At 51.5% G+C, this 14,672-nt stretch overlaps 1 protein-coding gene across 1 annotated transcript; it reads right to left on the bottom strand.

Moving 5' to 3' along the window:
• Positions 1-4,704: 4,704 nt before the first annotated feature.
• Positions 4,705-14,444, bottom strand: LOC123107224 (uncharacterized). The gene is made up of 6 exons (XM_044529224.1): positions 14,210-14,444; positions 7,227-7,361; positions 6,988-7,147; positions 6,650-6,747; positions 6,375-6,476; positions 4,705-5,724 (listed from the first exon to the last, which is right to left on the bottom strand). The coding sequence occupies exons 1-6, from the start codon at positions 14,327-14,329 to the stop codon at positions 4,951-4,953; spliced, it is 1,389 nt and encodes a 462-aa protein (XP_044385159.1). The 5' UTR covers positions 14,330-14,444; the 3' UTR covers positions 4,705-4,950.
• Between the last annotated feature and the right edge of the window lie 228 nt (positions 14,445-14,672).

Below are 14,672 nucleotides of genomic sequence, written 5' to 3'. Positions count from 1 at the left end.
AATCGGCCTTCATTCAAGGCCGGTTTATTCTTGATGGCGTGTTGGTCTTCCATGAAGTCCTCCACGAGGTCCGGGTGAAGCATCTTCGGGTTGTATTCCTGAAGCTCGACTTCCACAAAGCGTATGATACTGTCCATTGGCCCTTCCTTCGGGAAGTACTGTTACGTAAGGGATTTGATGACTGCTGGGTGACCCGCGTGATGCAATTAGTCTCTTGTGGGCGGACGGCCGTGAACATTAATGGCGAGATTGGGCCCTACTTCCCCACCCTATGTGGGGTCCGTCAGGGAGACCCGTTCTCGCCGTTTCTGTTCAACATGGTGGTCGACGCTCTGGCTGCCATCCTGGATAAGGCTAAGGGGGCTGGCCATATCCACGACATTGTCCCCCACCTAGCTGGAGGGGGTGGGGTCTCCCTTCTGCAATACGCGGACGACACCATAATAATGGTAGAAGGTTCAAATCAGGACGTGGCTAACCTGAAGTTCCTCCTCCTTTGCTTCCAGCAGCTGTCGGGCCTTACGATCAACTTCGACAAGAGCGAGGTGATGGTCCTTGGCTACCCTCAGCCGGAGGCCCAATCTATTGCTGATCGCTTGAACTGTAGGCTGGGGTCCTTTCCCACGACCTACCTGGGGATCCCCATTAGTGACTCGCGCCTCACCGTGGCGGACCTCCGTCCTACGGTGACCCGTATGCAACACCGTGTCGAACCTTGGAAAGGGCGTTGGCTATCAAAGGCCGCTCGGGTGATCCTCATCAACTCCTCACTCGCCAGCCTCCTTTGGTTCCTCATGAGCTTTTACAGCCTCCATGAAACGCTGCACACGGAAATAGCCAAATACCAATCCAGGTTCTATTGGGCTGGCGACGATGACAGGCAGAAGTACCACATGGTGAGTTGGCCGGACATCTGTAAACCAAAAGACCAGGGGGGGTCTTGGGATTCTGTCCTCCCGCCGCATGAACATCGCCCTCCTGACCCGGTGGCTGTGGCGCATCGCCAATGGGGACGGAGGCCTGTGGCTCACCATCATCCGCAGCAAATATCTTCGTGGTCAGCCCCTAGCTTTCTGTCAACAGTCGGGCGGATCCCAGTTCTGGCAGGCCGTCATGCAGTTGCTCCCCGTGCTTCGTATCGGCACGTCCATCTCGGTTGGAACTGGGTCCGCGACCCTGTTCTGGTTCGATCGGTGGCTCGGTGACGCCCCTCTGGCCGCCCGCTTTCCTGCTCTCTTCGCCATTGCTGTTGACCCTCGGGTCTCCATTGAGACGGCCCTTATTGACTTAGGGCGCCTCACATTCCGTCGCCCTTTCGGGCCCCTTGAAGTGGCCGCCTGGGATTCTCTACTCCAGGACATCGCCCTTCTCCCGAGGCGCGTTACTGACGCCCCGGACGCCATCTCGTGGCGCCTAGAGGCCTCCGGCCGTTTCTCTACGAGATCCCTCTATGCGGCCATCGCGCCTTCGCTCGCCCCCGAGCCCTTTGGGCTCATTTGGGACATCCGGTTGCCTTTGAAGATTCGGATCTTCCTTTGGCAGTGGATTCGTGGCCGCCTCCCCTCGGGTGTCGAAGTCCTCAAGCGCAACGGACCCGGAGATGGGCTCTGCCCTCTGTGCGGCACCGCGGAGGATGCTAACCACATCTTCTTCACATGCCATGCGGCACAGTTTCTCTGGTCCTGCTTCCGCGAGACGGTTGGTGGCCAATGGTGCAACTCCAACTTCCCCGACCTCCTTGCGGAAATCCACAACTCCCCTCCCCGCCACCGCCACATTCGCTGGCTCTGCGTTGGAGTTCTCGCATGGACGCTTTGGACCGTTCGCAATAAGCTCGTCATCCAGAAAATCCCTCTTCGTCGCGCTACTGACGCCATTTTTAAAATGTGTGGGTACTTGCAGCTTTGGCGGCCGCTTAGCCGCCCTCAGGACCGGGACGTCATCAACACCCTCCTCGCCGACCTTCGATCGCTCGCCTTCCGCCTGGCGCCTCCGCTTCCGCCGCCACCGCCGGAGCCCGACTAGATGATGTCGTTTTTTTTGTGTTTGGGCTTGTTGAGCTGTGCCCTCAGCATGAACCCTTTATTTGTGTGTGGTCCTGCTTTGTACCCCTGTTGGGTGTAGTCCTGTGTGTGAGTGTGTGAACCTTTGTACTGTTGGCTTGGGCAAGTGCTTTATATATAAAGCGGGGCGAAAGCCTTCTTCGGTAACATCTATGTGCATATTTAGTACCAATGCATATTTGGTCAACTTAGCAATTACTTCAAGATTTCAATAGCAGCAATACATGATATCTTTTCTACATAGCTAGGAGGTAGAACTAAAAAAGAAAACAACTTAATGTTCAATGATTTGTAATGCCTGATGCCTCCTCCACAAGAAAATTATTAGTTTCTCTTGAGCACATAAACTAATCCAACCTGATTTTTTAAAGCTAACCGTTACTACATCTGAAACCTTTCACATGTACATCAGACAAATTTTAAAATGCTGTGCCACCTAATCATCATATAACAATATGCATATGTATATGTATGCATATGTAACAGGCCTAAGCTTTCAGTTAGCTTCATCATTAATTCAAGTGAGACCAAAAATAAATTAATATAGCCCCAGGATGAGCATGTCAATGAACGTACAGCGGTAAACAACACAAAACAATTATCCTCTTCGTCCATCCAGGTGTTTCTGGGTTACCCTGTCAATAGATTGCGCGGACGCAGTGGGTGATATCTCCCGCTACCGTCGGTCGCCGCAGCTCGGCCTACCAGCTCCACCACCGTCAACTTGCTGCCGCATCCAGATGCAACATTCCGGGCTTCCTGGCCGGCTGGATTCACTTCGTCACTCGTCAGGCGTTAACAATGCAAGAGGTACTGGATCTGGGTGTTCAAGGCTGTCGACAAACTCCTCCTGGACGAGAAATCTGAAAGAAAAAACAAATAATGGAGGGTGGACAATTCATCGATTCAGTTATTTTGCCGAAGCATGCCGTCAAATAAAAAAACAAAAATAAGGAGATTAACAGATTCATGCAGGAGACAGATCCACTTACCGGTCGACGGTATCCTGCAAGAATTCAAGGCCGGCATCTTCCATCACTGCTACGCCGGGGATTCAAGCAGCCGCCGCAGGTCCAAAGAGTACTCGGATTCGGGCAAAAGACGGCTGAGTGGGGTGCGACTGGATCCGGTGGGGGATAGGGATGGACCCTGCTCATGTGTGCGCACGTGCATTCCCAACGGCCCAGTTAAGTTCTCTAACGCCTACCAGTCCTTGGCTCAGCACAAAAGCCGACGTCCTGTGCCACGGATCAGGACGGCGCGCGCGCGGGCGCAGATGGCCATACGGTTTGGGTCCACGAAAGGTCCACTGTTCTCTACTGTATAACCGCTGTACGACAGATTTCCCCATTTTCTCAGCGCCTTATCAGACCAAATTTTTCAGATCCCATGCTCAAAAAAAAAAAAATTCAGATCCCAAGACTCAGGTGGACGACGAGGATTATGGGAGCATCTGAGCTCGGGAGCTGAATCGCCGCGTCCGTTTTCAGACAACTTTGTGTTAAGGCTCGATCGCAAGCAGGCCCAAACACTATTTCCTAATTAGGGATTTTGGACAACTTTGTGTTAAGGCTCAACACCATCATTGCATGTAATTTTCCTTCCCAAAAGAAATATGTTATGAGCCAAGCCATGTTTTACGTACGTCAGTAAACCACTTCACCTCCTGTGGCATGTCGGCGTCTATTACAATAAAACAACCTTCTGGTAATTGATTGAAAGTTAATGTTTTTGGTATTAATTTTCGGTTTTGTATGGAGTGATAGGTAAGGTAATAACACCGATGCAAACCACATAACTACGGAAGGCTTCAGTGCCACATGACTTACGTCAAATCAGGCCATAGACACCACCACTCTCTGAGTCGCAACCCATGACGGCGGCTGTTGATGTTGCTTCGCTCATTACAAGATTGCATAGTGTTGAGCTACTAATTCGGTTGATGGTGGTTTCATATGTCTTGGACTTTGCCTTGCGTCGGAATCCAGGCGCCTTCCATTCTCAGGCCGGGTTGGAGGGGTACCTGTTCAAGACACTTGCTCGCCCAGGTGTGGACCCTCGGTGGGATGTGATCGTGGGCCTGGAAGGCTTCCCCTAGGTGCATGTGCAGCCGGATATGTCTCCGATCCTACTTTTTGTTTTTTGGACAGAGGGTCTGATCCCACATTCCCACTTAAGCATTGACATCTGCTTCCACATAGGCAACTATAAGATGGTATAGACCATTTAACATTATATGCTGGTTTTAGTGCAGAGAATAGTAATATTTCCCAACGGCGAGAGAAGGCAGCAGAGCTTCCGTCACACGGACACAATAAAAGAAATCTACAAGTATGTTAATTCCTTGGGCGTACCTGGCATAGGACAGTATCAACAATTCTAAGGAGTTAACCAAGGAAAACATATACAGGCATCAGCAGATGGAGATGACTTCGACATGAAGGTTTCCGTCCGAGTGTGACGCTGTACATTGAGCAACTTCAGTAAAACATTCTGTAACTAGAACACTGAATGCAAATTCGATGCAAATCATGTAAGACAAACATGCCGAGGTATACATGATTACATGTAGACAAATTATCTTATGCGTTTGAATGCAAACAGCTAATTAATTTCATCACCATTCACCATTTGCCATATATGTCTCAACAGCAACCATATATTGTAGGGTGTCACAGACAGCCCATTTAGGTTTTGCACATACATCAGTTTACAACACAAGCAGGGGTCTGAGATTACAACAACATGAGTTCACGGCGCCACGTCCGGGTCCCTAAATCACACCATCCAAGTCCAAAACCAGTACATGAATTACAACAACACAGGTTGGTTGGATTGTAACCATCATTATTGATGAATATAAAATGGTGCAATGCATGCATATCACTCACAACCTGGCCCTGGCTGATACTGCTGCGGAGCTTGCAATTGCAGGTGGTACCTCATTTCCATCCTCCAATGGCTTCATCTCCTGCTGCGCCTCGTTAGAGACGAACACAGACCAACCAATGTATCCTTTGACAGCATGGGCAGGAAGTCCATGCATCTCTCCAGCCCTCCTTTTCAGCTCCGCAATTCTTTGATCCAACTCCTGAGTTCGGGTTGGGGAACCATCGAGCTCTTCCAACATCTTCTCTATCTCCGCGATCAGCAACCGCTCCTTCAACGCGTGCTCCCTCAGACGTAGCAAAGACTCGGAACGCTCATGGAAAAGGGACATGAAGCTGACCACGAGAAGAGGTTGGACATCATCGTGATCGAGGCCAATAAAAGCAGAAGCTACAGCACTGCCGCGGACGACCGCGGCACCATCATCTAGCCGCCTGCCCCTCTGCCCAGGCGCCACAGGCAGAACTTCAAACGGAGTGCCTGCGAACTCGCAAGGGAAATGCTGCCTCATGGTAATAACGGCCAGCATCGCCGCATCCTGCAGGGCCTCAAAGAGGCAGTGCCGCGTAGCTTCCAGTTTAACCGACCAGCCAGAGTGTTGCTGTAGCTTGATCCATACTCGATGCCCAGTAACCTGATCCTGATAGGTGATCTGCTCTTCCAGAAACCTTGGTTGGGAAAGTCCACCCAGGTGGCTGATGGCAATCCGCAGAAATAACAACCATCCATCACCTGACAGCTCGTCATCGCTCATGACTCGTGGATGTATTCCCTGCGTCCAGCAAATGATGGGATCAGCGTCGCCAATAGTCAATTCAGCACTCAGCAGTATAAAAGAGAAAAAGAAGTCATTATTTCAAAGCTGTAGTTGTATGCATAATCTTATAAATCCGGGCATATAGTCTACAAATATTGCATGAAGCAACCCCAAATACCCTGCAACCACCGCAAAGCGCAAACATAACACCTTATTACATTAATTAAGAGCATCTCCAACAAATGAGGTAAAACAGCGGCGGTGCAAAAAATTGTCTTTTGGGGCCAAAAAACCAGTTACAACAGATGACACATCTCTATTTTGTGATGAAAATTTTTGGGGCAACCTCGAATTTTAGCTGCTGCTGCATATTTCCAGCGCCACTAGCGGCTGCCCAAAAATTTGTAAAGCTGTGGCGGGTCACCCCGGGTATAAAAAATGAAGACCCAAAACCGAACCCGAAAAGACGGAATAAAAACCGGTTTGCAAAACTACAGGACCGAACTAAGTATGGTCAAATCGATCCTCTGCTATGCAGGACCGAATAGTCCATACAGACCGATTTAAAATCCCACATGCACACCACAATATCCAGGTCATGTTTATTTAATCTTTTGAAAAATAATCAAACTTGAAAATGTGACTGCAGCTTAGAAGGCACTGACCTGTTCAAACACAGACAGCCAACTATTGACTGCGGTGCTTATGTTTCCAGATGATCTCATTTCATCATCATAAAGATTATCTATATGATCCAGCAATCCATCCTGGCACAAATAAACTAAGCATTAGGTGCTTCAAACACAAGACATGGGATTAATGCTTTAAGGCCAATCACTTAGAAGCGAAGTTGGTTAGCACAAAAGTGTCTTTCTTCAGTGCCCTCTGGCCTCATGTTTCCAGATAATCTTCAAACACACAGATGAGAAACTAAGCTAACCTTTGTTCCTGAATATTCTTCCTGCCCATTTTCTGATAAATTGTATGGTTGAAATGGGCTTTGAGGCAATAGAGGGGGAACAGCCATCTCTGGTGGACCTGAAACAGATGTCGTGTCAGGGTTAACTCACAGTGTATATAGTCCCATTGGAAATAGGCATGCAATTCAACTATACCTAAGCAGGCTACTGATGATGATATATGAAAACTGAAAAGGCACATAACCGAGCAAAACTTGATAAAGAGTTATCAGTTTAATTGAATTATTGGATGTCTCAATTTTATACCATGCATTAACATAATTACTAATATCTAAAATCACATTAGTTTGAAACTTGCCGTCAAATTTTGGCTTGGAATTCACACCAGTAGCGCTATCAATTTGCTCCAGCTCTCCAAGGTGAGGCTCGATCATTCTGTGTTCAGGAACAGAAGGGATTGAGGCTTGAAAATTTTCACCACAGGTGTCTCCATGATGCCCACTAATGAAGTCGGTGCCCTGCCAATGTTCAACTGGAATTAGGAAACATCACAAATAGACATATATATCTAGGATACTGGGGACTAGGGAAAATAACCTTCATGCTTCTAATAGGTCCCTGACCTTGCTTGATCTCATCCTCGGAGCCTGGAAGTGTTGATAAAGGAACGGGCATCAGTGAATCAAAAGAAGCTTTCTGGCATACTGCTGATCCTGAAAGTTCCTTTCTCTTCTGCAAAAAGAAAAAATAAAAATAAAAATTGGTTCAAAAAATCATCAACCTAAAACACGAATAGAATAATCATAAATTTCTCAGCACTCCTGAGTTTCGTCAAAAAAAAACTTTAGGTTGATGTTCATTATTTTCTTTACGGGTCAACGGCGGGCTTACGCCTGCCTGAATCTTTATTACCAAACCAAAGAAGCCACTACAAGAGAGCAGAGTTATAGGTGGGGAGGAACAAAGAAGAAATTACAAAGCATAGTAAAAAAAAGACTATAATCTCTCAGCAAGGTGGAATAACATAGAGGCCCAGTCATTTAGCAAAGCTTTTTTCTGAATATTTCTGCAGCGATGAGCCCACAGATTCAGGTTGTTTTCTGTGGCTCTAGCGATGGAGTGTAGAACCTGGTGCTCGGAGCGAAAAACCATGACATTCCGCCATTTCCAGATGCTCCATAATAGGGACATGAGCACCGTGGAGCAGGTTTTGTTTGTCAAATACACATATCCCAGGTGTGAAGCAGCCCCAGAGGTGTAACATGACATAGACTAGTTATCTCCTCCCAGAGAGGGTTTAGTTGGGGGCAATGAAATAGCAGATGAACAATAGATTCAGTCTGGCTGCAAAAGGGGGGAGGTGTCCGAAGTGACGATGTTTCTGTAGAATCGCCTTTCATTGGTAAAAAGGCGATCTTTGTGGGCGAGCTATGAATATTCTGCATTTATTCGGGACGTAGTTCCTCCAAATGGCCGGAGCCAGGTGATCTCCCGGTGTTCACTGCCAGACTGCCTTGTATGCAATTTTAGTGGTTAGCGGTTTACCTAGGTCCCTCAAAATCCTTCTGTCTGCAACCTGCAAATTCAAGTTTACCAAGGCCAAAGTAGTGGGCAAATAAATAAGCTTGCAAGTAGCCGTGAATGACAACCTAGGGGCAAGGTCTAAAGTAAGGTCGCGCGTTGCCAAAACCCTAGCCACGGATAGTTTTCATGTTGGAGTGGGTGTAAAGAGCAGGGAATTGCTGAGCAAGGGCGGTATGAGATAGAGGAAGCCACAAATGAGACTAAAAAGCCATGGTAGAGCCACCCCCTAGCAGAACCTTGGTAATGGAGCGGTACAAATCTAGGCCTTTCATGATACCTTGCCAAATAGGAGCGCCCCCTTCCCCCCTCGCGTCGCCCCGCGCGCAACCGAGGGGGAACCCTAGTCTCCACCGCAGCCAGCCCCCCTCCCCCCCCCCCCCCGCGCCTCCACCTTTCCATCCTCCCTCGTTGCCACCCGAGGGCACAACCGGGCAAAGCCCGTCGCCGCCGCCGGCGGCAGGGATCCTCTCATCCCCTCGTTCGGCAGCCTCAGCGCGGGTCTTGGTGGCGGGATGGGGTGCATCGCTGGCCAACGGGCGGTGCAGCGCGGCAGCGCGCCGATGCCATTGGTTGGTGGCGGGTGGCAGCCTCGTGTCGGGCGTCCTAGTGGCGGGGCACTCGTGCTGGCCGGATGCGTTGTCTGCGCTTGGGGCACGCGGATCTGGCCCTCGCAAGGTGCGGGCCGTGGGCGGCCTGGGCTGCGGGTGGCCGCCTCCTGCCGTGGCGGTCGGCTGGTGGGGGTGGCGGCGCAGTGGTGGTGGTGGTTCGTGCCACTGGTGGCGCTGGTGGCGGTGTTTGCTTCAGCTGGCCCTTACGCGCGGCGACCTTTGGCGGCGAGGGTAGTGGCACTCCTACTGCAGGACGGCTCGAGGCTGCCCCTCGGGGTCCCGTCATGGATGTGGGCTACCACGGCATGGTGGTGGCTCATGGAGGTGGTCTGGGTCATTTCACGGCAGCAGCATGATTTTTTCGGCGTCGTTCGATTGGTGTGCGTCCTTGTCGACCTTCGATTCCCCCCCTCATCGTTCGGGCGCTACCTTCATCGAAGGATTGGTCCTCTCCCAGTTGCGGTCCATCGCTCGTCTCGCGCTCGACAGCAGAACCAAGTGAGTCTCGCGCCCGGCAGCAGGACCGAGCTCGTCTTGCGCTCGATAGCAGGACCGAGCTCATCTCACGCCCGGCGGCAGGACGGGCCGATGGAGGCTAGTTTTGGCCGGCCTATTGGGTCTCGGCGCTGGCGGCAGCTCGAGCGTGCAAAAGGCGGGGCCTTTCCACTTGTCTCTTTGGTTGGGGTAGCGGTGGGTGGCAGTGAGGTGGCGTCGAGGTCTTGGATGACGGGGCGGCGGCCCTGGTGGTCGTGTCACGGTGCTCATCGGCAAAGCCCGTGGCTTGGTGCTGCCTGATAACCATGGTCGTGTGGGCGACATGGTCGCCCAGGTGTGGTGTTTGGTGGCGATGAGTATTGGCCGAGGTGAAAATCTATTCTATCTCCGGACGGACTAGTGGCGGCGAAGCTCCTTCCCTTCTTGAAGGCGTCGTCGCCGTGATCACTGCACGTCGTGTTGCTCCAGGGGAAACTCTGACCCTCGGGTCAAGCAATGGCGGCGCTCCAGTGTCATATCCTTCTTGAAGGCGCCGCCTTGGAGCCCACAGTTCGTCGTATGCGGCTTCATCTCTTCACGATGGCGTGTTCACGGTCGAGGACCCAGCTACTCTTGTAGTGCTTGGGGTGGTGTTGTTGCACTCAGCGCCTATGTATCCTTCCTTGGGTGTACGCATGTGTTGTGTTGGCGTGTACCAGGTTGTTTATGATCGTTTCTTTATATATAAAGCAGGGCGAAAGCCATTTTCGGCAACGGTGTACACACGAGATCCCAAGCCACCTTGCATTGACCGCCCGTAACTAATTCCTGGCCAGATCAGAAAATGCCCTACAATGCTTCTCAATCTCAAGTAAGGACGACTCGACGCCCCCTCCTCCTCCTGCGTCGCCCCCACGAGGCGGCCGGGGGGCAAGCCTAAATCCCGTTGGTCTCCGCCCCTCTCATCTCCTCCCTCGCCACCGCCCAAGGGCGTGGCCAGATGAAGCCCAGCCGTCACCGGCGGCGGCGAGGCCTCATGGTGGTGTGGTAGCGGAGCATGAAGTTGTGTCGGGCAACATACCGGTGTGGTAGGCGGAGCTTCGGTGCCTCTACTTCCCCGCGGCGGGCGAACAGGTGATGGGTCGTGCTTGGCTCTCCAGGATCGGCGGCGGCACGTCCGGATCTGGAGCCAGGCAACGCGGGCTGAGGGTCACACTGGCTGCAACGTCTCAGCAGCGACATGTCGATGGACAGGTTAGCTGGACTCCGACTACTCCGGCGGGTGGGCAACGACGGGCAGCGTGGATGGGCTCCCCTGTGAGCTTTCTTGGTGGTTGGCGGCGGATCTTGGAGGTTTCCCTTGCCGGTGGACGGGTGTGTGTTGGTGGCCTTGGGTGGAGCTACGCCGGCTGCCGAGGTGGGGTGACACAAGGGGTGTCCAGTCAGGAGGTAGGCTGGAGGGATGGGAGGCGCCGACGACCTCGGGCCACCCGTCACCGGCACAGGGGTGTGCCAGTCGTGGATGCATCCGCTCCCCCTCCTCCCCCTTTCCCCGCCCGTGTGCGGGCTGATGCAGCTCCGACGTTGTTCGAGGCAGGATGTATGTTGCGGTTTTGGCCGTCGGGTGCGTCCTTTGGACCAAATCCGGTCACTTTGGCTGGTCTTGGGGGTGTCTGGATGCAGGGCGGCGGCCCTGGCGGTGGGAGATGCGACGTTCTTGGGTGGAGCATGCGTTTCAGGTGCGGGTGCGCAGCCATGGCCACGCGGGTGGTTGGTGGAGCTAGGGTGCGTCGGAGGGGTGTGAGCGTTGGGGTACACCACTTGCTCAGGGGCCGACGGTGGCTACGCCCGTGGACGCCATATCTTTCATGAAGGCTCCGTCGCGGTGTTCCCACTCCTTGGTGATGCTCCGGGTGAAAAGTTGTTCTTCGGGATCAGACGGTGCTGGCTACACATGGTCGTGCCCTTTTGGAGGCACCGTCTTGGGAGCCCTTACTCCATCGTTATCTGCCTCGCCTCTCCTCGGAGGATAGCTTGTGATGGAGGTCTCCATTGGCTCCAAGTGATTCAGTTTGGTAGTCGTTGAGGTGGTGTCGCGGTGCTCAGTATCTTGTCTTGGGTGTGTGTTGTGTGCGGTGGTGGGTGTGTTTGTATCGGTGTGCTTGTATGATCGGTGCTTTATATATAAAGCGGGGCAAAAGATTTTTTTCGGTAATCTCAAGTAAGGTCCCCACAACAGAAGGAAGCTCGTGGCATAGATCGTCACGAAGCAAACAAGAATAGCTCTGCCTGCCAAAGACAAAAGCAGGCAACGCTAGCCAGCCAGACGCCGGTCAATCTGGTCAATAACGAAGAAGAAATCCCAAAGATTAAGCTTGTGCATGGATAGAGGTAACCCCAAACAAGATTGAGGGAACGAAGCCACAGGGCAACCCAGGATTGCCACCAGCCTCGCGGCCAACCCAAGGTCGACATGAATTGGAGCGAATGTGCTTTTGTGGAAGTTAATGGTAAGCCTGGTTGTCTCGGAGAATTGCAGAAGAATGCGCTTAAGAGTGTGGAGCTGAATAACGTCAGGAAGAAGGATGATTAAAGTGTCATTGGCATACTTCAATGCATGGCCGATGTTCATCGATCGGGTGGGAGAGCAAACCATTGCTGGAGGGATGGATGATTAACCTCTTAAGCACATCAGCAACGATGATAACAAATATGGGGAGAGGGGGTCCCCTTGTCTCAAGCCCCTGCAGCACTGGAACCCCGGTCCAGGCCTGCCATTAAGCAGCACGGAAGAGCTGGAAGACTTGTTTAACTGCTGAATACAAAGACATCAAGCTGAAGGAAAACCCTTTGTGCGCATAATTAAGGCTAAGGCTTCCCAAGGTACAGAGTCAAAAGCTTTATGAAATGAAGTTTTAGAATAATTGCAGGTAATTTCCTCTTGCAGCAAGTTTGAACAATGTCCGCAGCATGGATAAAGTTCTCTGCGATCCCATGCCCTCTAATAAATCTGGTTTGTTCATTGTGGATGAGGTGGTTGATGAAAGGTTGGGCTCTAGATGAAAGGCATTTAGAAGCAATTTGATGAAGCAGTTTTGAAGAGACACAGGGCGAAAGTTCTCCGGTTTGGAAGCATCACATTTTTTTGGAAGCTGCACAATTAGTGCTCGGCTGATGCGTTTAAGATCTACTATACCGCCATGGATATCGGTTAGAAGATGAAGAAGGTCCAATTTAACTAAATCCCAATTAGCTTCGTCAAAGGCTGGTCCAAGGCCGTCCAGCCCTGGGCTCGCACTATCACTCATGGCCCAAAGGGCGGTCTTGATCTCGTCCAAGGTAAAACTCATGCCGATAAGGCTTTGAGAGCTCACTAGCCTGGGCAGCAGTGTGGGAATTATGAAGCATGAGGGAGTCCAGGTCAAAGTAGAAACGAGTGATGTTGCTGATCCCAACAAGGCTTTTAAAAAAGTTTGGCAGGATGGCATCTTTATCGGCATGCGCGTAGCAGCATCTCCGTGTGCTAAAACTAGGGTGGTTTAATCTGTCGTTGGAAAGCGTTTTAATTTGATTTTTACAATGTCGAACAGAAGCACAGACGTGCACGTAGGGGGAGTTCTCGTCACCCAAGACGGAATCCTTAATTTTTGCTCGTTGCCTCCAGACTCCAGTAGGCAGCGATCGCGGCGTTATGGCGGTGAAGAGAAAGTTTAACCACGACACGAAGTTGCAGTTCGTGGTTGGAAAGCCACCTAGCATCATCAAGCTTGTCGAGGAAGTTGATGGTGGTGTGACAGTTCAGAATTAGCGTCTTCGGCGATCTCCGATTGGCAGACCAGTTCTTGGCCATGTTCCTAGTGCGCTTGATTTTCAGACAGAGGATACCTGCCGAGCCGAGGTGAGCAGGATTGCTCCCCACACTATTCCAGTTAACTTTATATTTGAACAGAGAAAAGTTTAAAAACGACCTATCAAGACGGAAGATCGAGGTTTTGGGATAGTTGTCAAAGCTGTTAAACAAATGGGGACATGATCCGATGTAGTTCTAGCAACCGAAAATAGTGAACTATCAGGGAATTTTGAGCAGCAAGAGCACGGTCCACACGCACCAAAACCGGCAAGTCTTGCTGATTTTACCACATAGACCGCCTGTCCAGAAGCGGAAGGTCCTGAAGCTGCAGAGAGTTAATACTTAATAGTCCAGGAGAACATGTTTGCTTGTGAGAAGTTGAAGTTGTTGTGAGATTTATCGGACGGCCTGAGAGTTAAATTGAAGTCTCTGATAATTGTCCAGGGACCCGAGATTTGCGGCAGCAGATGGGATAAGGATTGCAAAAAATCCTGTTTAATGGCATGATCTTTTTTTGACGAAAATGCTGGCTTGGCTGCTTTTCATTACTGGGCCACCATCAAGAGTTCAGGCAGTGCGGCAACAACAGGTTGCCACACAAACCGCAACATGAATCAGAAAGAAAGCGCCTAGTCAGGTTCTAGAGGTCCATGCATCAAACTGTAGATTTGAGGCAGCAGATGGGATAAGGATTGCAAAAAATCCTGTGTAATGGCATGATCGCAAGGGCCGTAAACCTTGTTGACAGCAAACTGAAGATCGTCAGACACAGACTCGAACCAGCAAGTTGGAATCCCACGCAGTAACAATCCCACCCGAGGCCCCAATGGTTTGATGTTCATTTAATTTCTCGCGGATGATACAAAGAGGAAAACAATAAGTTCGTCGCTGAAGCCTAGATCAGCGAGAAATGATCAACGAACCCCCGGGGCCAGGAACGATCTACCCAACCCAACGCCCCGGCGATCCAAGGAGACGCGAGCGACGCAGCATCTGTGCCCGCTGGAGGTCGGCGGCGGCGCACCGATTTCGCTCGAGATGGGGATTAAGTCGGACGCACGCACCTCAGATTTGGACGAGCCGAGCACGGCGTCGGCGAGGACGCTGAGGGGGTTGGCCGACGAGGACGACGAACCCGGCGCCGTGCAGCCGGCGCGACCGGCCACCAGATCGCGCATGCCCATCGTCGCCGACCACGCCGACCGCGTGTCCACGGGTAACCGACGGCGTCGCGCGGGCGTTGCTGACGTTGGTGGTGGTGTGCTGGAGGCGGCTCGATCGGGCCGGGGGGTTTTGACTTTTGAGTCGATCGGCACTTGTCCCGGGCCCTGTCTACGGCTATTTGTATCGTCGGCGATTAGGGCTTCCCTCTTGTCTGATGCCACCACCCCGCCTGGGAAAATTGGGATGGCCCACTTTATTTTATTTTGAGATGGATGTGTGATGGCCCATTTGAATTGCATGGATTTCGTGCCAAATTTTATGAGCAGTTTTTCTTTTTAGTTGGAGATTTTATGAGAATTTTGA

Source organism: Triticum aestivum, chromosome 5A (genome assembly GCF_018294505.1).
Source record: "Triticum aestivum cultivar Chinese Spring chromosome 5A, IWGSC CS RefSeq v2.1, whole genome shotgun sequence".
NCBI classification, from domain to species: Eukaryota; Viridiplantae; Streptophyta; class Magnoliopsida; order Poales; family Poaceae; genus Triticum; species Triticum aestivum.
The sequence above is the reverse complement of the archived record's forward strand: the minus strand, read 5'-3'. Positions and strand labels throughout refer to the sequence as shown.